This window comes from Anser cygnoides, chromosome 9 (assembly GCF_040182565.1).
Source record: "Anser cygnoides isolate HZ-2024a breed goose chromosome 9, Taihu_goose_T2T_genome, whole genome shotgun sequence".
In the NCBI taxonomy this organism is placed as follows: Eukaryota; Metazoa; Chordata; class Aves; order Anseriformes; family Anatidae; genus Anser; species Anser cygnoides.
The window spans coordinates 21,804,916-21,828,106 of NC_089881.1; the positions used below are offsets into that span (position 1 = coordinate 21,804,916).

The 23,191-nt window shown below is 49.4% G+C and overlaps 1 protein-coding gene across 1 annotated transcript in view; it reads left to right on the forward strand.

The window, feature by feature from the left end:
- The window catches only part of PLD1 (phospholipase D1), a 54,331-nt gene that overhangs the window by 21,274 nt on the left and 9,866 nt on the right, over positions 1-23,191 (forward strand). The window contains exons 7-22 of the mRNA XM_048059580.2: positions 16-74; positions 587-679; positions 2,990-3,142; positions 3,827-3,976; positions 4,293-4,376; positions 6,120-6,201; positions 8,941-9,051; positions 10,304-10,510; positions 11,236-11,452; positions 12,422-12,535; positions 14,501-14,629; positions 14,888-15,006; positions 15,166-15,279; positions 19,239-19,349; positions 20,047-20,135; positions 22,790-22,903. Coding sequence (XP_047915537.1) covers positions 16-74; positions 587-679; positions 2,990-3,142; positions 3,827-3,976; positions 4,293-4,376; positions 6,120-6,201; positions 8,941-9,051; positions 10,304-10,510; positions 11,236-11,452; positions 12,422-12,535; positions 14,501-14,629; positions 14,888-15,006; positions 15,166-15,279; positions 19,239-19,349; positions 20,047-20,135; positions 22,790-22,903 — 1,946 coding nt within the window. The remainder of the gene's footprint in view (positions 1-15; positions 75-586; positions 680-2,989; positions 3,143-3,826; positions 3,977-4,292; positions 4,377-6,119; positions 6,202-8,940; positions 9,052-10,303; positions 10,511-11,235; positions 11,453-12,421; positions 12,536-14,500; positions 14,630-14,887; positions 15,007-15,165; positions 15,280-19,238; positions 19,350-20,046; positions 20,136-22,789; positions 22,904-23,191) is intronic.

Consider the following 23,191-nt stretch of genomic DNA (forward strand, 5'->3'; position numbering starts at 1 on the left):
TTTTTCTTTCCCCAGATGGAGTTCATTGGAGTAAGTCAGCTCTCATTCATCCACGACCTGGGACCAAAGGGCATGTGAGTTGTGAGCTGGTTTTTTTCCAAATTACGGTTCACCAAGAGCACGGCTTTATAAATAAATAGTGTTCACACTGATAGTTTTCCTTTCTCACTGATAACTGGGGAATATTTTACCATCTGGATATAAAAATGTATTAATGTTCAGATGGAAACACGACAACTTTGGGAAACAGTCTTGGGAGCAGGCTGCTCTGCGCAGCAGGGGCTGCAGCTCCCCAGCTGGGTCATGGGGATTCTCTCCTTCCCTCATGCAACCTTGTGTGTGCTGCAAAACACAAGAAATGGAGCCCCGCGTTTCTTAAATCTGCATCGCTTCCTTTTGGAGAGCTACTTCTGCCCTTGTTCTGGCTTTTGTGGCAGAGGTGCAGCCTGCTCGGGCACGGCTGGAGATGGCAGGAGCCATCCCTTGGGGGGGCTGGAGGGATGTGGTGGGCATCCGCCACCCGAGAGCTGCCCTGCGCCTCCAGGGGGCCGTGCCACCCCTCCTGACCGTGCTGCTGTCCCTGCAGGGAAGGTATGGTCATGAAACGCTCCGGGGGCCACCGCATACCGGGCCTGAACTGCTGCGGCCAAGGGAGGATGTGCTACCGCTGGTCCAAGAGGTACTGCTGCTGCCGGGCCTGAGGGGCGGCGTGCCGCGTGCTCCTCCGGCACACGAACCCTCCTGGGCCCTTTTCTCCCCAAAAGACCGTGAGATTCTTGCCTTTTTAGAAAAGCTACAGCTTTTCGGGTGAGAAGAGTCCATAGGTTGTCCGTGGAAGGGATGTGTTGCTCTGCAGGAGAAATGGGGTGTCCCACAGCCCCAGGCTGCCAGACACAGAGACCCTCACCTGGCCCCTGCCTGCCTTTCCCTTCCCAGGGGGAACATGGGCAGGTGAGGCCCGTGAGCCCTTCCTCGATTTACAAGTGATCACCTTCATTTCCTTGCCCAGGCCACTGTGTTTGGCTGATGGCTTTTTGGTACCTTTGCACTCCAATGCTGCTACCTAACCCCATGCATCAGAAAACCTTCAGATTCTGATATTAGGTGGGCTCCCCTCTCTTTGAAAGGACTCCTCTGCTTTGCTTCTCCGTGCTACTGGTGTGGGCAAGGCTTTGCTTTTGAAAACCCAGAGAGTACACACCCACCTTTTAGTGATTTTGTCTGTGAGAGCTTCCCCACATCATCACCTACCTTTGGCTTTCAGCATTGTGGAACCACGATGGGCTGGGGTTAGCTTACCTTAAATAATGCTCTTTTCCAACAAAACCTTACTGCATTCTTGTGAAGAAAAGGTCCGCCCCCCCCCCCCTTTTTTTTTTGTAGTATTTCCAGTATTTCTTAATGCAATTTCACAGAAGTTATCTGTAGTGATTTCACAAGGAGATAAGGATTTGACCTTCTTCCAGGTCAAATCATTAAGCTGTCTCCATTTTTTTCTCCTTTATGAAAAAAAAAAAAAAACCAACAAACACCTTTTCAGTTAACTCTTTGTTCTGTTATACAGAGATCAAGATTTAGGGGAGCTGTAGCACATTCAGTTTTGCCATCAATCTTGTTTCTCCTTTAGAACCTAAAAATGGGACGAGGGAAGTGTTTGGAGCGGGACTGTCCCTCAGCTGGGTGCGGAGTAACACCAGAGGGCACCGAATCCTCTCCCACGGCCTGCGGGGGCTGGCAGAGCGCGGGCATCAATAAATTAACAAGGGACACTTCCCAGGGAGGGTTATCGAAGTGAAGAACTGTAGGAAAAACTTGCTTTTATGTCTGACTTCTACAAGTAATTTCGTGATTTCTCAAATAGAGTACACCCTCAAATACATCCTCTACGTTTTGTTGGATAAGAGGAGGAAAGTAGTGAAAAATACCGGGGAGCACAGAAAGGCAAATGCTTGAAGCTGTGCTCAGCAGGGTTTGGGGAGTGAAGTTATGGGCCACGAGGGGATAGGGAGGGAGGACATTTTGGCACCATGTGTGAGGTCGTGCTGGGATAACTCAGGGCACTGAGAGAAAATGAAAATCATGGGGTCTGGAATTAGCCGAGGAGCTGGGACTTCCCAAAGGTAGGAGCGCTCCCACGTTGTGCAGCTGGGGCTGTTGCCGTGCCTGTTTGTGAGCGTGCACAGGAGCTAGGTCTCTTGGCTGAGACCTGTGTGGGACAGAGGGGGCCGGTTACCCCAGCTACGCGGCATGGAGAGAAAAATTTAGAAATGCCATTCACAGCAAAAACATGTTTTTCCCAGAGCTGCCTTCAGGCAACAGTATTTATGTAAAAGCTGCCGGTCATCTCCCGTCACGTGCTTCTAGCAGGGGGCCTGTTGCTTGGCAATAAAAGCTGTCCAAAACGCCTTGTTCACGTATCCTGATAGGAGTCAGAGTGATCCTGGCTTCATAATTAATACTGGAAACGTCAAATAGTTCCCATATTGCCTTGAGGGATGTACAGCCTGGATGTGAATTTGGGAAGCAAGGAGTCCTCCTTTCACCTTGCCAGGCTCCTGGCTGGGAAGTTTACCTGTGAGCAGGGAGATCCTCGTTGGGTGTGTTAGGTGTGAGTTTTCAAAGGCCTCTGTAAGAAGCAGTCATGCAAGTCACTAAAAATCCTTTATTGGAATGAGACTTGTTACCCGAGTTCATAACGTGGGCATTGGGCTTTTCAGCTTCCCTTAGGAGATCAGATGTGCCTCATTTTTGTGCTGCAGGGAATCCTTCACTAGCATCAGAGAGGTTGTTTCTCTCCTCCTCTCCGAGAGGATAATGAGGCCTGATTGCTGGTCTTTGCACAGTACACGGCCCCGATAAGACATGTTACCCTTCACTTACATGCCTTCCTCTCCCTGCTGAATGCTTTGCGCTCGTTGGGCCAGAAATACTTCATCCCTTTATTGGGAAGGCAGGAAGAAGCTCCCCCTCACCTCCCCCCGCCCCGCAGGTGGCTGGTGGTGAAGGACTCCTTCCTGCTCTACATGAAGCCGGACTCAGGCGCCATTGCCTTCGTGCTGCTGGTGGATAAGGAGTTCAACATCAAGATAGGCCAGAAAGAAACAGAAACCAAGTACGGCTTGCAGGTCGACAATCTCTCGAGGTGAGAAATCTAGACCTTTTTTTGTTTTGCTTTTGCTGTTTTAACAAAGAGTCGGTGGCGCCTCTCCTGGGCTTGGCAAGGTTTGTACCTGCAGGGTCCAGGACTGGTCGTTTCCATGCCTTAAAGAGGGCCTTGGTGTCTCAGCTGCACAGCCTGTCCCCAGGTTGTGCTCGGGCCTGAGGGCACAGTGCACGTGGAGCTGCACAGTCTGGTTTTGCAGCAATTACTTACGGTAATTTTCTAGGTCCTCTGTTCCTTTATGCTCCAAGCAAAGATGCATCGCGTTACATCCCAGGTAGAGAATTGCACAAAAGATATGCTAAGTGGGATAAAGAGCTATTTAATGTTTTCACGGTAGCATCCAGAATAAATTCATCGTGGAAAAAATACAGAATTAGCCACGCCCAACTTCCCTACGAGTTAAGCTGGCGCTATTCATTTAAATCTGTTTTATTATTATCATTATTACTGTCAGAGTGATGCTGTGATACTCCGTCGGAGCAGGTAAGTGCCGATGTATCTTTTTGCAAACAAAACATGAAAGCAAAGTCTCTTGCTACTCCTTTTAGCTTAACAAAACATGACCAATGCAGGTGTGCTTAGCAGCATGCACAGACAGCAAGAAGCTGCCCCTTTAAACGTCCGTGGCTGCAGCACCTGCCCCATATGTCGTCGGTTTTACAGGTCACTGATTCTGAAGTGCACCAGCTACCGGCATGCCCAGTGGTGGAGGCAGGGAATAGACGAATTCATTCGGAAGCACGGCAAGGACTTCCTCACGGAGCACCGGTTCGGGTCGTACGCGGCCGTGCAGGAGAACACGCTGGCCAAGTGGTGAGATGTGGGGGCGAGCTGCTGAGCGTATCGCGGTACCCGCTTGTGCACCAAGTGAAACCCAAGGAAAATTGTGTGGTTGGCAGAAGTACCAAGTGGCACTTAATAATCTGTTATTGTGCTGCTCCATTAAGCTAATAGCAGCCTGAAATCCCCCCGCATGTTGTCTTAATTCCTGAAATTAGGTTTGTGTTTGATTTTGGGAAGAGAATGTAAGTGGCATTAGCACAGAACCCCGTTGGTCTTCAGCTGTGAACTTTCTGTTTGATTAAGGTGGAGAGAAAAATAAATCCACGTGCTTTGCTTGTTTTTACAGGTATGTAAATGCTAAGTGCTACTTTGAAGATGTCGCAAATGCCATGGAAGCCGCTAAAGAAGAAATCTTCATCACAGATTGGTGGTTCGTACTTAGATATTTGGATTTTGACCAGCTGTCTCTCTTGGGACGCTCCCGACAATGCTGCAGTGCTGGGAGGCCTTACAGTATGGCAGCTAGCCGTGCGGCCAGATGGTTTGGCAGCACACCCAAACATCTCGTCGGGTTGTATTCAAAGGCCTTTTCAGGAGGGTTGGCAGCAAAAGCACATGCTTCAAATCAACAGCTTGGTTCTCTCCTTGCAAGGAAAGGCCTGAAATTTCAGGGAGGCACCGCCAGGTGCAAGTGTTGTGGTGTGTGTGGCTTCACTGGGAATGCACGGCGCTGTACACCCAAGGGACAAGAATTCCTTTCAGGGTGTAGGGGAACACAGACACTCAGATACCCCTGACGAGGGCAGTGCTCCTCCCATGTTATCCTGCAGAGGACCCTTCCTTTCTGCTTCTTGCTGTTTTGGGCAGCCTCACACCAGGGCTGAGAGCAACTGGGCTGGGTGCATTTTTGCTCTGCTCTTAAATGTGTCGGGCAACGGAGAGGGATTTCTGTAGTCCCTTCTCCAGGCTGTGCGGCTGCTGAAGGACCTGGCTCTGCCCACTTCTTCTCTAGCTATTCAGTATGTTTATGCAGTGCTCTGGTTCCTGTTTGAGACAGAAAAAGCGTGCTCGCACAGCCTCAGGGTAGGGCCACTTGGCCATGGCTGGTTGCTGCTGCCTGTGCCTTGCCTTGGTGGTGGGTCATGGGGGCCAGCCCGGCCCCTGGGGAGCTGCTTAGGCGTCCTCCCTAGCCATGGGCACCTCGCTGTGCTCCTCCTCTAGCTGAAAGACGATCCTCTTACCACTCGTCTGCTGCCTGTGGGAAGTGGGGGACTAGTTCTGAGGTGGCAGTCATGAGAAAACTAAACACAACGTTGGCACAACATTGGCAAAACTAAACACAACGTTGGCATTGACTGGGCTAAACGTCCCTAACATGACCACAGATAAACCCAGTGCTCCGTGTGCAACATCATGTAGCAAGGCAAGAGCACTGCGTTTCAGACCCTTTGTCTCTTAACGTTTTCTTCAGCAGCAGTCAATTGTTAACGTATCGTGGAACTGCAAAACTTACCTGAAACGTGGAGCTTAAGATAAAAATGTTGTTGCCAGAAGCATGCTTTTAGGGTAGCAATGTGCTTTAATCAAGCACAAGTTCCTGTGCTCTGCACAGAAGTGAAGAAGTGAAATTTTGTTGCCTCCCTTTGCAGGGGTTAGACAGGAATGCTGAATTCTTCCTTGTAACCCTCAAAGCTATGAATCACCAAATGTCTTGTTGCAATACCATATTGCTTTGTCTTTAGGCAGAAAGGAAAATTCAGCACAAATCTGTGCTATTCAGATAGCATAAGTTATCAGGAGAGCTGAAATCACACTTCTATTTGTTTTTTATATCTAGACATTTCTTTCTAATCTCACTTGTGTTTTTTTTCTTTGTGTTTTTCTTTCATAGATAGAGTGCAAGCTTCCCTGTTTGCACATCACTGTAAAATTTGGTCCCCTGGGTTATTGAATACTAAGATGAATGTGCTGGACATGTCCCCTGGCCTCTGTTATGCTCCGTTATTAAAAAACAAAGAGCTTGATATTGGAGAATGCATCATTCTGGGACATGAGCCTTCACATCCACTTAGATAAACTTTCTGATTTCTTTACTTCCCAAGCTGGTCATCTAGGCCAGGGCTTTGTTTGCAGACTACATACGCTGTGTTTTTCCACCCCTTTATTTTCTTAGGCTGAGCCCAGAGATCTTCATGAAACGGCCCGTTGTTGAAGGGAATCACTGGCGGCTGGACTGCATCCTCAAGCGCAAAGCAGTAAGTGAGCTCCAGCTGTCAGCCCCTGCACCCCCTCAGTGGAAGGTCCTGCTGGGACTGGGGCGTTTGCACCGTTTTTTTGGGTTTGGAAGAGCTTGGAGGCAGAAGGGTAGATCCTCTGATTGCTCCTTCCTGCCCTCAAGCTCATGTTGCTTCAGCTTTGCGTTGCGACTGCCCCAGCTCCTGGCAGGGTTGGAGAGCTGTTGTGCCCGGTGCTTTCCTTGTGGCATACGTAGCTTGGAGGTACGGGAAGGTGTCAGGACTTCCTGGTGGCTCTTGGTAGGCAGTTTGTACATTACAGAGCTGTGCAGATCCTGTATGTCAACACAGGGTATTTATTGAGTGTGCTGCTGCTTTCAGAGCTGAAGCTGTGAGATACCAGCAGCCTTCCAAGAGCAGGAGGGTGTCATTAGCCAAAGTCACCCAGGAACATCCAGAAGCTCGTGCTAACTCCCTGCAGCCTTCTCGTCCGGTTTCCTTACTCAATATATTGCATAGGTCCTTGCCACACCTAAACACCGAGGCACGGACATTATCACTGTTCTCCCACCACTCCTCACTGTAGTAAAGTACTGCTTCCTTACACTGACTCACATATAACCTGTGTCTCTCATGCTTTTCTTTGTTCCTGCCCACCCCTTTTGATATTCTCACGGCTCTTGTGGCCGCCACGAGGAGGAAGATTGGCTGTGCGTGCCCTGCCTGGCCCTTCTCACGTGGAGGCTCTGGCCGTGAGGGTCTTGGTGCATTGCTGTGGAGAAGGGACATGAGGAAAGGGCTTCAGCAAAGCACGTGGCTTGATTAGGATGAATGCTGTTTTGCAAAAAAGTGTACAGACGCAAACAGCATCACACTCCCCAGAGCTGGACTGTGGTGTTGAGCTTCTAAGGGAGGAGGTGATAAACATGACTCAGAGACTGCTATTTGCATTGCTGTGTTATCCTAGTTAATAAATGCTTGTGTACAGTAAGCAAATGCTTGTATAAACTGGAATTCTTGATAAGGCAGATCATTTTTTTTTTTTTTTGTTCTGCTTTAGTTTGTCCTCTGATTTTCTTCCTAGGTAGAACAGTTCAGACCTGCTGCTGACCTGGTGCCTTTCCTGGCACTGCCTCTAAGGGTTCCTGCGCAAAGCTCTGTGTGCTCACACCCCTTTTTGAGGAGCACTTGGAGACATGGGGAGAAACCCAGAACTAGTAGTTGTGGTTGCTTACTTTTTATTTTTTTTAACTCCCATTTTCATCTCTTATTTTGTTGTTGGCTATGCTCTGCTTTCAAAGAGCACATCTGGGTGGAGACTGCGGAGAGCACGTTTCATGGAGCCGAAAGAGCCAGTCAGAAAAGATCAGTGCAAGGTTCCTGTGAGCACAGGCTGCATTTCTGCTGTTCACCCAGCCCGTGGTCAGACCGCTGCTGGAGCTGGTAGTTTGCCCCACAAGAGCAGTGAGTCAGAAAGGGAGGCACAGCCAGGGAAGATTCTTGAACGTTGCTGTGTAGAAGGGCAGGAGTCCAGGTGGACGTGCTCAAATAGTCCTTGACTCCCTCCCCTCCCAACCCAGTCATCTTCCCAGGCCTCACCCACCCCCTGTTCCTAGAAAAAAAGAGGGGTTTGTGCCTGACATTAGGTGATTTGGAAGTAGACTTATTTTTTTGGCAAACGAAACGTGGCCACAGGGCATGCTCGCTGGAAGAATTTGGCTTTGTTTGTCGTGTCAACGTGGATTTTCCTGTGGCTATAAATACCTTGTAAGAGTCAGGAGCGTCTCGAGCTTAGCTCCTGGAAATACTTACCTGCTCTCTCGCTTGCAGCCTCTCTTTGATTCAGCAGGGCGGTCGGCAGGCTGCTGTCTAGGTAGGGATAAGGCTGTCTGTCTTTTATGCATATGTGGTGCTCCCTAGGAGAGCAGAATACCATCCGCAGTTTGGAGACTGCCCAAGCTCTCAGTAGCAGCTTTGTGGGAATAGGAACTTAAAAGGCTGTGGAAGGGTTTGACCCTTAGTTTAAACTGGCAAACTCCAAGGTTTGAAGCTCTTCTGATTTATGGCAGGTGAAGTCGTCCCAGTGTGTGACCACCATCTGCCGAGGGCCGGGAAGTACTTGGCAGTCCTGCCCGTGCTTTAGCATCGCCGTGTCCTTAGAAACCCTCACGCAGATCCCATCAGAATCACAAAAAGCACCAGCCTTTGAGTCCTGCTCATCGTATTCCAGGAACTTGCTTAGCCCTGCCAGCAGAAAGAGCTCGCTCGCTGGCGTCCGCTCGGCTGCATCTCCTCTGGGAGAGTGATGTCCGTGTGATACCCAGCTGCTAGCGCCCTGCGCGTGCTGTCAGCTGTGGGCAAACCTGAGGGCAACACGGAGCAGCGGAAAATTGGATGTCAGTGGATACCTGCAATACGTGGAGTGAATCACGTCTGCAAAATTTTGCCTCAAAGGCTGGTTAAAAGTAGCTGCTGTAAGCAAGACCTATCGGGAGGCTTTGGCGTGGCTCAGCTCCGCACATGAGTCAGGGTGCTGAGCCCTCCTCTGGAGGCTGAGCGGCTTTCCTGAGCGATGCAGGCCCGTGCCTGCCGTGGGATCTCGGGGTGGATCTGGAGGAATGCAAGCAGGAATGGGTAACCTCGGTCTGCCTTGCTGCCTGCAGGAACAACGTGCTTACTGCCTCTGCCTTTCCTCACTTGGGAAATGGGCTGTGCCACTGAAATATCTGCATGCCAGTATTTCTTTTTTATTTCTGACAGCAACAGGGAGTGAAGATTTTTGTTATGCTGTACAAAGAGGTGGAGCTTGCCCTAGGGATCAACAGCGAATACAGCAAGCGGACGCTCATGCATCTCCATCCAAACATAAAGGTAATTGCATGCCCGGCGTTGTGTGCAGGACATGTGTATCCGTTTGCTCTTGGCAGCTAGTGTTGCCCCTCGTGCATTTGGGTGTGAATTGGAAGAGCAGAGCTTCCCACCGTTACAGTGGGCACAGGCTGTGAAGACATACCCATAGCGTGCTTACCACATCTGAGCATGGCAACTTCATTTCTTCGGGTTATAATTGAACATAAAACTGCTTCGTTTACAAGTGCCAAAGCAGCTATTCACGTAATTCATGAGAAACTGATTTCGTATGACGGGTTTATGGGGTTACATCAAATAGAAAATCATGGTTTGAGAATGTTGCCTCATCAGCAGCCATGTTTGTACATAGATGACGAGAGTCAACACTGGGTGTTTACATTCCTGTCATAAATGACCATCATTGCCCTGCTATGTGCTGTCATGCTGCTGCTCTGCCACCGAGCAGAAAACAAACTGGCACATGAACCTGCAGCTAGGGCTAGGTCCCGTGTCTTTAAATTAGAGAGACATACATTTTAATAAGATATGTTATGCACGAGGGTGATGAACAAACGGCTAAAATAATAGATTGATTATCAGTTGATCGGTTGTCCCAGCAAAGCTTTAGTTCACCATCGTCTTCACAGCCAAACAGGAAGGTGTTGCGGGGAGGGAAGTGCTGGCTGCCCGGCAGCTTTGGGAGCAGCCAGGTAGAACTGCGCGGCTCCTGCCGCAGGACGTCAGTCTGATGGTTCTCCTCTGGCATTAAAAATAAAACTACATATCGTGTGCTCAGATAGAGAAGTGGCTTTGTCATAAACAAATGTCAAAAGAATGTCATAAACAAATGTCAAACAACTTGCTGATTTAAAAAAAAAAAAGGTGACTTCTCATTTCTCTTGTGTAGCAGCAACAACCAAAGAAGTGAGTCAGATCACCAATATGTTGTTTTCTTTCCTATCAGGTTCTGTATTTGGAAGCTCAGCTGTTACAGCTGTGCCAAGAGCATTGTTTTACTTGTAGAAACACGTTTCTTGACAACGATGCTTTTACGAACGCAGCGATGCTGCTGTAAATGTGACCTATCCCAACAGCACTAACCGTTGCTGCAGGGGAATACCCCATTTAGGACTCACAGCAGTCCGTGTGGATGCCTCTCTCAAATGTCCAGAGCTCTCCTCTTATCCTGAGCGGCCAAATACGCAGGGCTCTGCTCTGGCTGGAGGCGCAGCTGGGCAGTGGCGCTGAGCGTGGGTGCTGCTCCTGTCCCCAGGTGATGAGACACCCGGACCACGTGTCCTCCTCCGTGTACCTCTGGGCCCACCACGAGAAGCTCGTCATCGTCGACCAGTCGGTGGCCTTCGTGGGCGGCATCGACCTGGCGTACGGCCGGTGGGACGACGACGAGCACCGCCTGACCGACGTGGGCAGCGTGAAGCGGATGGGGGCGGTGAAGTCGGTGTCAACGGCCAACCTGGCAGTAAGTGAGCTCGCTCCAGCCCGCGGCTCTGCTGACACCTGCCCGTCAAAGGCTTGGTGGTGGGGATGAACGCGCCGCGTCCGCTTCAAAGCGCAGGGCTGGGTTTGGGAGGCTGAAGGAGGAGTAGCAATGGGAAGAAGGAAGTGTCTGAGCACCGAGTGACTCTTTGGGGTAGGTCCTGCCCAGCCCCTGCTAGGGCATGGAGATAGGAAATGCAGCTAGGGCTGGGTTTCCCGTGGAGCTTGGAGCAGCGCTCACAATTTGGAGGCTGTGCTCTTAGTAGAGCTTAGCTAAAAATGTACTGTAGGCACTCAGAGTGCTCCGAACTTTGGGATACTTGGGCCCTCAGCATTTGCCTCACTTGCTGAGCTTTCCTGCTAACCTGGGTACTTATGTGACAAGATATTAACTCTTAAAAACATAAATAAATAAAGAGGTCTCAGTGTGAGAATTACAAAGGGAGTAGCAACCCGAGTAAGTTTATGGGTAATTGACTGAGGAATACACTGCCAGTATTAATGGGGTTTCCTGCTCAGTGGCTCCTTGTACAGACGCTCTCCTTCAAAGCTGTTCATAACTCCCACCAAAGCAGATGTGAGCTGCAGCTTTGTCACGGAGCAAAACTTGGCTCATGGCTGTTTCTGAGCATTTCTGTGAATGATCGCCTGCAACTAGAGGGGAATGTGCTTGTACCTCACCTGCAGCAGTGTCCTCTGTCTTTTAAGTCCACAGCGGAGTCCTCTGAACACATCGCCCTGCAGTCTCAAGCCTCGTCCCCGGAAAGCCGTGTGTTCCAGAGGAATGCTGATGATGTCCCAGACTCGTCAAAAATGAAAGGGATAGGAAAATCCAAGAAGTTTTCAAGGTTCAGTATTTACAAGCATCTCCATAAGCATGGCATGCACCATGCTGATAGCGTCAGCAGCATAGACAGTGAATCAAGTAAGTGCTGTTTTTCATCTCAGCTTTACCCAAACGACATACATAAAGCGTGTGCGGAGGTGGGTGGGTGGGCGTACGTGCAGACTCACATAATTTCTAGGGTAATATGTTCTTTGTAAAGAAGGAAGGCTGATGAATTCTTTAACTATCAGAATAATAACTGTGTTTAGTCAATATGTAAATTCGTGTCACTGCAAAATATACAAAAAAAGTTCTAAGTGGATTTGCATCTAGCAGTTGTCATGAGCTGCCAGGTGACATGGTGCAGCGTACGTGATACCTAATGTTTGTAATGCTGGAAGATTTTTGTTCCTGCAAGGGAGAATTGAATCTTTTGTTTTTCAGTTTGTATTTATTATAAAAACTGCAGCATTTTCTGAGTATGATTATCCCCTCTCATTGGCTAGGGTAACTTAGGTTTGAATCATTCACTTAAATTATTCCCAATTTACCCACTTGATAGAGGTGAGAGACAATTCAGCAGTTGAATATTTGAATGCAGCTTTTAATTCCCCACATAAAAAGCAATTCCAAAGCTAAAATTACAAGGGTCAGAGTGACATTTATTCCATCACGGAGTTCTTCCTGAAATCTGTTGCTGGAAGTCCTTCACTCCTGACGCTGTAAATGCTCAAGGTGGGAACTTACCTGAGTTTTCATCACTCCTAGCAGTGTTTTCTCCTTCCCCTGGCTGGAGGAGGCTTTGCTGGAGCATAGTTTGGGTTGGTCACAGGATTGTTTGGTTGCTCAGGATGTATGCTGAGGTAGCAAAGTCATTGCTACGTGTTCGGTTTAAACCCAGCTGGGTCTTGAACTTGGTTCTTTGCATGTTGTCACTTGTAATTTCAGCAAACTGACAGCTCATTTGGACTTCTATCATGCAAGGTGTCATAAGGCAGGAGCAGGACCCGGTGTAGCAGAAGTGGATGTGCATTTTTGCCATAAATAGAGCATCTTGACTTTCTGCAGGTTACTGTAACTCCCCTAGGAGTCAACCGAATTTAATCCAGAGTTTAAAGCCCCACCTGAGAATGTTCCATCACCACACTGAATCCAAACAGGGGCTCGCTGAGCCTCAGGAGGGTAAGTGGAGGAAGGCAGAGGTGCAGCCCCCTTCAGGCTTCAGCTGCTGATGTTTTTGCATTGTAGCTACGGTGAGAGTTAGGTTGGGTGCCAGGATCAGCCTGTGCTGCTTCTTGTCTCATCCTTATCACCCCTCCAAAGACATCCTCACAGAAACGTCTTCTTCAGGTGTTTAAAAACCTGCAGCATAATACAAAAAAAAATCATTTAAAATTAATAATTTTTTTAATTGCACTAATGTCAGGGAACAGCTGAGAAACTAGCTCTGATTCTGGAATATGATTTTTTCAGCAGCTCTCTTCCCGTAAAGGAAGGGGCTTGTTACTGGAAATGGGGACTGCTGCATTGGATATTTCAAAGTGAGCCTAATGCAGGAGGGCAAACCCAGAGAGGGGAAAAACAGCAAGGTGGCAGCTGCCAGACCTATGCTTGGATGAAGAAGACTTGGGCCCCCGTTCTGGCTCTTACTAAAGCCTGTGAAAGCATCCTTGATTGAGAAAGGAGCTGGGTAGTCAGGAGCACTGAGCTGTTCTGATCTCTGGTCTCTGGACTGATGACAAAAGGTGCTGTTGAAAGGGCTTTCTAAATGCAGTACCCCATCTAGACACTGTTGAGTTTCAGTACAGAATGAGGAGCAGCTCTTCAACGCTTTCCTCTTAGTATCTCCCTGTAAGGCCTGAGTCGCCAATTTTAAAATGGTTATTACAGAGTAGTGGCATGTAACAAGGAACAGCTGCCTTTGCTTCCCGTGGAAATGGAGTGCAATCCCCACTGTGGTCACCTCATGCTCATTCATGAGTCGAAGTGCTGTCACCAAAGCTCAGGCCGTGAAGTGCATCTTGACTCGGCAGCATGCCCCATCCATCCCATCGGAGCGTGCAGGGGCAGCGATTCCCCAGCTCCACCTGGACTCTCACTACACTCGTGCTTCGTGCGGCGGCCGTGCTGCATGCCTCTGCATGGCGTTCCTGGCATGGCTCGGCTCGGCTCGGCAGCAGTCGTGACAGTGCTGGCAGGGCTTGCTTTGTGTACCCTGGGCTTAGTGCGTATTGGAAGGGGTTTGCTGTGGTTACTGGTGATGTGGTTGGGTTGGGAGAAGACTTCTGCGATGGACACGTTACTGTGTAATTGTGGCACCAGTGTCTGATACGCTAGGTGAAGGCTGCTCTCAGGCTAAGGAAATAATGCTAGTCAAATGTCTGTGGTATAAGCCCACATTGCTGGTTTGCTTAGGGGAAGGAAAAAGAGTTCACCCTGCACTCAGCATATGAGCTCTGGAAAAGAAATTTTGTTAGGAGGGGAATATCCCTGTCCTTGACATTTTAGACTATTTTTAATCACCATCAGTTTGGAATTCTAGATTCATTTGCCCAACATATCAAATTATATCAAAAGATGACATTGTTATCTGAAAAGCAAAAACAAAAACCAAACCACAATATTTAATGAGGAAACTTTTAAATCATTGCATTCTAGTTAATAAAGACTAGCTTATATTACAGGCAATACACCCTACTGTAGAGTGAAACTCAAACCATCTAGCAGAAAAGTTGGAGTTAGCATTGTAAAACACATTTGGTAGATGATATACGTGACATTATTGTACACAGATCCACTAAGGTCAGTCACAGCTGGGAGTGGACTCCCCCATGGTAACATTTAGGTGGAAAGACAAATAATTACGGGGTAATTTTTAGGCCCAGTGTAGAGAGAATTCAGCATTTTGGTTCCATAACACACTCAGATATATACAGCCTGTCCTGGTCATATAACAAATATTAAAATGGGAAGAAGAAATACTAAAATGCCTCTCTGAAAGCAACTGAAAGACTAGGGAGAAAATGGCCTCAGCTGACCGGGACTGGCAAGTCCCACCGGTGCTTTTCTGTGGGTCTGTCACCAGTGCTGTGCGAGGGACAGCCATGACTTTGGAGTGTGTGTTTTTGTTTTGTTTGCCCGTGGCAGATAAAGGATCCATCCGCAGCTTGAAGACGGGTGTTGGCGAGCTGCTCGGGGAAACCAGGTTCTGGCACGGCAAAGACTACTGCAACTTCGTCTTTAAAGACTGGGTTCAGCTTGACAAACCTTTTGCCGGTAAGTGCCTCTGGAAGTCATGAGACCGTTTGGGTTTGGCTGCTGGGAAGCAGCAGCAAAGCTCCCTTGGAAAGGGCCAGCTCTGCTCTGACGGTCCCTGGATGTGACTGTGGGTGACTGCACGGTGCGTCCAGATCAGCCTGCACAGCCCCTGGTGCCACGTCCCAGAGGGCTTTAGTTTGAGGAGGGGGATGCCGCGGTTTTCCCCGTTTGTGTCCTTTGTCTGAAGAGGTCCAAATGTGCTTTCCTGTCCCGCAGACTTCATTGACAGATACACCACCCCCAGGATGCCCTGGCATGACATCTCCTCCGTGGTGCACGGCAAAGCGGCGCGCGACGTGGCCCGGCACTTCATCCAGCGCTGGAACTTCACCAAGGTGGGGAGGGGGCGTTGCTGCTGGCAGCACGGCATGCAGCCCCGCTCAGCGTGCCTCGTCCACCTGCCCTCCACAGGCATGCTTGCTTTCGTTTGTGTGTTACTCTGCTCTGTTTCAGTCTCTTCAAGGACTTTTTCTTTTCTTTTTCCCCCCTGGCAGATCATGAAGCCCAAATACCGATCCCTGTCCTACCCATTCCTGTTGCCAAAGACTCAGCAAACTGCCAACGAACTGAAGTACCAGGTGCCTGAGGCTGTTCATGCCACCGTCCAGGTGGGTGCTGATGGTCTCCTGCTCATCTCCCCCTGAGAGAGCTTTCTCCATCTTGCCAGAAGGAAGTATCACCACTTAAAATTATAAAATGAAAAACTCCTACTTAATTTAGCTCGTGGCATAGGTGGTCAGATCTTCAATTACGATAGAATAATGCGACTCTTCAAAAAAAGATGCGTTAATTTATGCCTCCATCTTTGGGGATAAGAGGGCTGAACAGCATGTGGTACTCAAGTTATGGAAGCACCATGACTTTTACAGCTGTGTAGTTTTCTGGTTTGTTTTCTGCTGCTCTTCTTCTAATGCCCAGCATTTGGTTTTGTGTCCTGGGTGGGTCAGGGCTGGCCACTGAGTGCTTATCCCAGATTTTCTCAGAGATGTCTGCCAGGCTCCCAATGCCTTGTCCTGATGGGTCAGTTAAAGCCAAGGATTAAGAGGAGTCTCATGGCTGTTGCTTCCTATGTTGAACTTCATCTGCATTTTGTTATGTAGCCGCTAAGTCCTACGGGTCCTCTGCACACTCAGCCCAGTCTTGTTTCTGACAGTCATCCTCACAGTCAGGATTGCAAAGAGCTGTATTTAAAAGCTGTTAGCTATTTTTGGTGCAAATATTGAATACAAGCGTTAACCAGCAGAAACTTGTTGAGGAACAGAAAGCCAAAACAGTTACGCTGAAGCAGCAAGGCAATAGGGTGCCTCTGTGGACAAGAGATGCATGAAATAAAATGGCTTAGACCAAAACCAGGAAAAATGCATGCCTCTGCTGTTCGTAAGGAGTCGTCCACCCAGATGACAGCAGCGCTTGGGGAAGCTTGGTGTAACAAGATGCATTTTTCTGAGTCTGTGGGCTGCCAGGGCATTGTCTGTGCCTTGCCACGTGGTGTGAGGGGTGGCCAGCACGGGAGTGTGTGTCATCCTTGTCTCATGCAAACGGGTTTGAGCATTTCACATCAAATGCCAAAACAACGTTTGCAGCTTGTTGAGAAATGGTCTCACTCCAGGCATCATCATGCTTCTCTGTGGCTGCAATACCTCCCCGGCTGTGTCCGTGACACCAGCTTCTTTGGAAACTTGGCTCTCACGGAAGCAAGGGGGTTTGTTTCCCCAGAGCACACATTCGAACCTCAAGATAAGACTCAGCTTTTAAATGATGGGCCCCAAAGTTAGGCTCTGCTGATTGCAAAGCTGGAAGCAGCTCCCAGAGGAGAAACCACCCTGAGCACAGCCCCAGCTCTGACTTTCCTTGGGCCCCATGCCTCAGGGCTGCTGGCTGAGCGCATCAGCCCGTGGTGGAGGAGGAGGAGATGTGCATCGAGCCCCCAGTGCCAACACGGTGACTGCTGCCTGCCCTGGGTGCTAGCGCTACCTGGTGATGTGCAGCCTCGTCGCGATGTTTTGGGGGCATGGCAAGTAACTGGCAGTTCCAGGAAATTGCGGGCCGCTCTCACTGATGCTGCAAATAGAGAAAAGAGAGCAGGTTTGTCTTGTGAATTATTAATTTGAAACCACCTCGCTCATTTATAATTTATGCCCCGTTGCAGCTTTTAGAGGCCCCTCAGGGTCCTGATATTGAATCCTTTGTTCAGACACCAGCCAAGCCCACGTTATCCTGCCTTGGTGCTGGGTAGGGGCTGTACAGGCAAATGTCAGAGCAGAAGTTACTGCCCCGAGTGTCCCTGGGTGTGGGGTGGCTGTAGAATATCTGGCTGAGGGTTTTCTTGTTTCTGAGCCTGTCTGCAAATCTGTCTTCAATTGTGGGCAGATCAGAGGCAGAGAAAACACAAAGGATCTGTGGGGATTGCACTGGTACTGCTGGACTGCGCCGCTGACCTGTCGTCAACAGTCTCTGACCTCGTTGTACCATCTGGCTTTGCTCTCCTTTGCAGAGAGGAGCAGGAAAGTGCATTTTAGGGAGGGTTTTTAGAAGGCAGGGTGGGCAGGATCAGTGCTGGCAGAGCTCCCGCGTGGGCAGAGGGGCTGAGTGCAGCGCGTGGGCAGCGCCGTGGAGGTGTGGGCTGGGAGCTCAGGCACAATCCGTCATCCTCTCGCGTCTGAACTTTGGGGCTTTGCTCACAGTAACGCTGCGATTGCACACGGGTTTTGCAAGACTCAAAAGGCCTGCTGCCAAAGGCAGTGCCAGTTTGTTCCCTTCTCTATTTCCATTCTAGCGCTTGCAGTTATCAGCCAAAGATAGCGCTGCAGAAGACGTGGCGCGGTGAGGCAATATCCAGCTCGTGATGTAAGTGCAATGAAGATTTAGTGCCCTGTCCATGACCAAAGCCCACCACACCTCTTTGAAGTCTGCGGGAGAGCTTGCATTGTCCAGGATTTATGATTTAGCCCAGAGCAAGCTGAAAATTTATTACTCTTGTGTCAGTTAGAGGAGCTGGAGATGACAAACCTGGCACAGCACTTGGCACTGCTGTGTGAGATGTCGCTGAGGGGAGAGGAAGGAGAACGGAGCTCTTGGTGGTGGGGCTGCGAGTAGCTCACGACATTTTCTCCTGAGCAAAGCAGCGTAGGTTTAAAGCAGTTCATTTAAAGCACTCCGTCTGGAAAGGATGGGTCTCCAGGAGTGAGAGATGAAGCTGCACTGACTCTGCTGTGGTGCTTGGGGTGAGGGGTTGGCAGTGCCCAGCCTTCCCTGCTGGGTCGCTGCCCCAGCTGTTAGGGAAATTAATTGCCCCCCGAAGGCCCTCAGCTGGGCTACAGCCAGCAGCACACCTTTGGTGGTGGATGGCGACCACAAAGTAATAGCAGGGCTCCAGGCGAAGGTGTCAGACAGGGATGGTATTACGGAGCAAACCCAAAGCTGGAGCTGGACGTGGGGAAGGAAAAGAAATCTGCCGGAGGGATTTCCAGGAAAAAATGAGGCTGAGCCCCAGAAAAGGACAGTTTTTGTTTTGTTTTGTTTTGTTTTTTCACATACTCACACATTTCACAGGTCCACGCTGTTTGGATCTTGTCCTGCGTATGAATGAACTGCTGTGCTGCTCTGATGGCAGTTTTGCGATATTTTAAGGCTATCGTTTCCACGTTTTTATCTTGACAACATTTAAAGACTGAGGCTAATCAAGACTAATTACTGTCCCTGAGCACTACCGACACGTAATTAAAAACGACGTGTTCATCTTGGAGACCGTCGCTCGGGGCATGCCCTCACTGCTGGTCGCGCTGCGCCGGAGGCAGCTGTGGTGGCAGGGGGCTCGGGCTGCCACCAGGCTGCTGGACGCAGCCGAGGGCACGAGCAGATGAGCTGGCTCACGTTGGGTTGGTGCTGGTGCTATTGCAGGGGGAGAACGTGCCCTGGGGACCTTGCAGGATCCGCTTTAGAAGGGGATTTCCAGCACAAATAAATAAGTCAGGTTGGGCAGTTGGACTGCTATGAATGTTCAAAGTCGTATCGTCGCAAAGTGGGTGGCTGTTGCAAGAATTGTGTAGGAGAAATAAATGACCTCAGGTGCACGCGACAAAGATGTGGTCAGCATTATCAAGCTGGCTGAATAATTATGTACATTATTGTTAGGAATTATTACTGTAGGAAAAGGCTTTGACCCAGCTGGAGACCTCAGCTTTAAAAATAGCTGCAGAGGAGAGGTCACCGATCAGATATGCACCCCTAAAGCTTGGAAATTCAGATTGTTTTTAAAACAGCTTATTGTAAGACCTTAAGCAAGAGCAGGTCTTCTTTGCTACTTCTAATTCGTGTAGAGCTGCTTTGTTGGGAGAGAGGAACAAAGCGGCAACATGACAATGCACTTTTGTTTCTGTCCAGACATTATTAAACATTAATTCTGTTTTTAAGCTTCCTTTTCGCTTATTACAAATGGTGAATGTTGCACATATTGCCTTATTTAGTGAGATTCTGAGAGGCAGCAATGCCTCTGAAATAATTCAGTTGCAATGCTGTGCTGTCCTGCATGGGGCTGAGGCAAAAGTGTCGGTCTCTTGCTTTCCAGGTGATCCGTTCTGCTGCTGACTGGTCGGCCGGCATTAAATACCACGAGGAGTCCATCCACAACGCTTACATCAGCGTGATAGAGAACAGCAAGCACTACATCTACATAGAGGTGAGTGGAAAGGAGGGAAAGCAGCAGGATCCTGACGCTCTGAGCAAGGCTTGCAGCCACCAGGAGGGTGGTACTTCTTTTGAGGGTTGGTCTTCTCTGAATTTTGAGACCTGTGGATATTAATACAGAATGTGCTGTGAATTTTTGGGACTGCTTCCACCAACTTCAGACAAGGCTGATGTGTGTGTACCCTGGCAGCCTTCTGACTATAGGGTGGGAAAGCACACCTCTCCTTTACGAACCTCTTCGCAAAGCTGCCAGCAACTTCTGTGGCCTGTGCAGCAGTCTTCCTGCCCCCTGCATGGCCCCCGTGCACGCCCCAAGCCCCCACGCATGAGGCTGCTCCTGCATCCCTGCAGCCTGGAGCTGCAGGAGTCTCCTGTGCTGGAGAGACTCTCAGCCTTGGCTGACCAGAGACACGGATTCTCCTCTTTTCTTATTTTTTTTATTATCCTGTTGTTAAGTTGCTCTTTGTATGAACTGTCTGAACAGAGCGATCAATAAGGACCAATTCATTCCCCAAGCAAGCACAGACACACACATCATCTAATTAAAAAAAAAAAAAAAAAAAAGCATCCGTTCAGACAACACACAAAACACAGCGATCTTTAGTTGCTCTTTGTCTGAAAGTATGCAAATATTTATTTTGTGCATCTCTGGTATCCTGTGACAGTAGTTTTGCTTGTTTTTCCTGCAGAACCAGTTCTTTATTAGCTGTGCTGATGACAAAGTTGTCTGGAACAAGGTTGGCGATGCAATTGCTCAGAGGATTCTTAAAGCGCACAGGTAACCTCTTAACAACACAATGAAAGTCTGCCGGATGCATTTACGCAGTGTGGTTCAAAATAACATCTTAATGGACACCACACTACAATAGTTTTTCCAACACACAACCTGTGTGGGCAGACATCTACTTGCTTTTGCAGCAGTGAGATTCTTCAGTGGTTTCTGTGCTACCGTGCTACCAGGAAGGTTTTGGTTTTTGACCTACCCTGAAGCATATGTGTTTTGAGCGATGTAACTTGTTTGAAAAGCAAGTCGTTCATGCTCTGCAAAGGTCACACCTTTGCTGCAGAGCAAACCAGCCTTGGCCCGTATGGTAGGGCAAGTTAGTGGATGAGGAGGTTGAACTGGGACATGTGGGATGTGCCACTTACTTAAATTATCTGTAGAGAAGATTGCTTTTAAATTGGGGAAGCAAACACATGTCTAGGGTTTTACTGCAGGGTTCAGCTGTTGTTGGAACCACTTCTTCTGGTAAGTGCTGGAGGATATTTACAACCTGCAGCCACTGCAAGGGGACTGCAGCTTGTTCCTGGATGGATCAAACCCAGCTGCGTGTTAGGCACTCCTGTTGCATGAGAATTCCTAACCCCGTGCTGAAGTGAATACCACAGGCAGTGGCTTGTCGTCGCTTTGATCCTGGACCGCCTTGCTTAAGGTTGCTCTTCTGGAGCCTGTCTTTAAGATACATGTGTGTCGTAGTCTAAAACTGTGTCCTGGTCTTGCTGGGCTGATATAGAGAAAGCTCCCTGAACTGCTTTCTTTTACCTCTCACATGCTGCTGTGCCGTGCAATGATTGTTTTTTCCATGTAGCTGTGCAGAGCTCTGCGGGGCCTGCTTTCTCGGAGGTGCTCTCTGGAGTCTCAGAGATTTCACTCTCTTTGGTGCTTGCGCTTGGAAAGTCCCACTTGGGTAAAAGAGGCCAACCCCAGACAGACAGCAGCTCCTGCCTCTGAAACACCGCGGTAGCATCTGTAAGGCCACACGAATGCAATGAGACAGGCTTTATTCAGAGGTGCTGTGCGAGGATAAGCACTGTTCAGACTGGGAGAGCATGGGTGTTATCTGCTATGCCACTAACGACAGGGTGGAGTTGCCTGCGATCCCTGAGCAGCAATGCACAGCCCAAATAATTGAAGCAAGCTCAGGATGAAGGTGGATTTCCTCACCCAGGGTAAGTGAGGAGTCGTGCCAGTGCTGGGCAAGTTGTGAAGCAGTGGGAGCAGTGCAGTAGGAAGCTAGTCCCGTAACCATGGTCTGACCAGGCATCAGGGTGGGTCAGTCCAGAGAGCAGCTCCGTGCACTTTGGTGTCCCCCTGGATGGAAACCACTCTGGATTTTGTGCCTGTGGGAGTGGATTGCCACAGGCCTTTTTCAGCGATTGTTTTTAACAATGCTGCTGAGGTAGCAGCAAATTCCTCAGGTAATCTGAGAAGATTTTCCTCTTATATGAGGTTTCTGCGCAGGGAATCATTCTGTCCAGAAGTCAGAAAGTCTAATAAAAAAGGGGATTGTGCAGATTCTTCAGTGACACATTTTCAGATGCAAGGCTCAATTCACTTCTTTATTGTTCCAATTTTATGCCAACACCGTGCCGAATTAATGTTGGTGATTCCTCACCAAATACTGTGCACGCTCCCGAGTGCTTGGCATTGCCAAAGGTTAAAAGTAAAGGCAGTCCTAAACATTTTGTATGAGATGCACAACTTCCAAACTGCCAGGGGAAAGCGGCGTAGGTGACCCACAGGTGCTTAATGCTGCAGTAAGTTTTTTAGTCAAGCTTGTACTTTTCTTCCTCTCCTAGACTAAATATTTTGTAATGATGCAATTAATAACATTCTTTTCTGGGCTTCCTCCCTTTTTTATGGGTGGATCTTTAATTTCTTTAATAAACATGGTGCTTAGACAAACAAGCAGCTTTGTGCAGAAGGCTTTTGTCGCTGTATTGCCCTCGCAGTACAGACAGCCTCAGTCCCACAGCCATTTGTGCGGGTAGGGCCGCCTCGCCTGGGCCCGAGGTGCGCTGCCAAACGAAGGCCTGCTTGCGGGACGCCGCACAGCTGCGGGGAGGTGCTGGGGAAATGAAATAAAATTCCCTATGGTCGGAGGCCGCAGGCAGGGCAGGCTGGGGGAGCGCCCGGCGGGCCCTGCTCGCCACCTGGCGGCCTCCACCAGGCCTCCGTGGGTGCGGAGCCGCGCAACCAGGCCGCAGCGTGGTCTGCAGCCCCTCTGCCAGCACCCACCGAAACTCTTCTGGTGTTCCTAAAACCTGACAGTGTTCCTGACACCTAAAAGCCAGCATGGAGCGGGCACTTTGGGTCAGGTGTTGGCTTCCTGCCTGTCGTAGCTGTGGGGTCTCCGCTGCCGGGCGCCAGGCTGCGCCAGTAGCGGTGAGGCCCAGCCGTTGGGGTGCTCGGATGAACTTTCCCAGTGGCAGGCACAATCTGCAAAATAATTAGCGTGTCTGTCCCGTTGTGTGAAACGTGCTTTATCTTTGTCAGGTGATGAAGCCCCAAACCTGGAAATGCGTTTCACGCTTTGCTCCCTTACAATTTCTCTAGTAGCCTTGGACAGAAACCAAGCCAGTCAACACAGAGAAAGTGAGACCAAGCGGTAAAATTTGCAGGCTAACATTTTCCCCAAACTGTCCCTTCAGGGAAAACAAGCGTTTCCGAGTGTACGTGGTGATCCCGCTGCTGCCTGGCTTTGAAGGCGACATCTCGACTGGAGGGGGCAACGCGCTGCAGGCCATCATGCACTTCAACTACAGGTACCGCACGCTGCCTGCGGTGGTGGGGCCGCCAGAGACCCCCCCCAGTCCCTTCTGCATGATGTGGACAGCACATTGCTCGCCCCAGTATTGCAGGCTCCCCTCTACCCCTACACAAAACCCCAATTCCTGACCCATTAGCTGCTCCCTGCATGCACTGTGGTGCTGTAAAACACATTTCTTTTCCTTTCTGCTCATGAAAACAGTTTTTTCACCTTTGAGGTCTCCACCCTCCCGCCCAATGCTCTTGCTCTCCTATAAGCAACTTCTACTGTGGTTCCTCCCCAG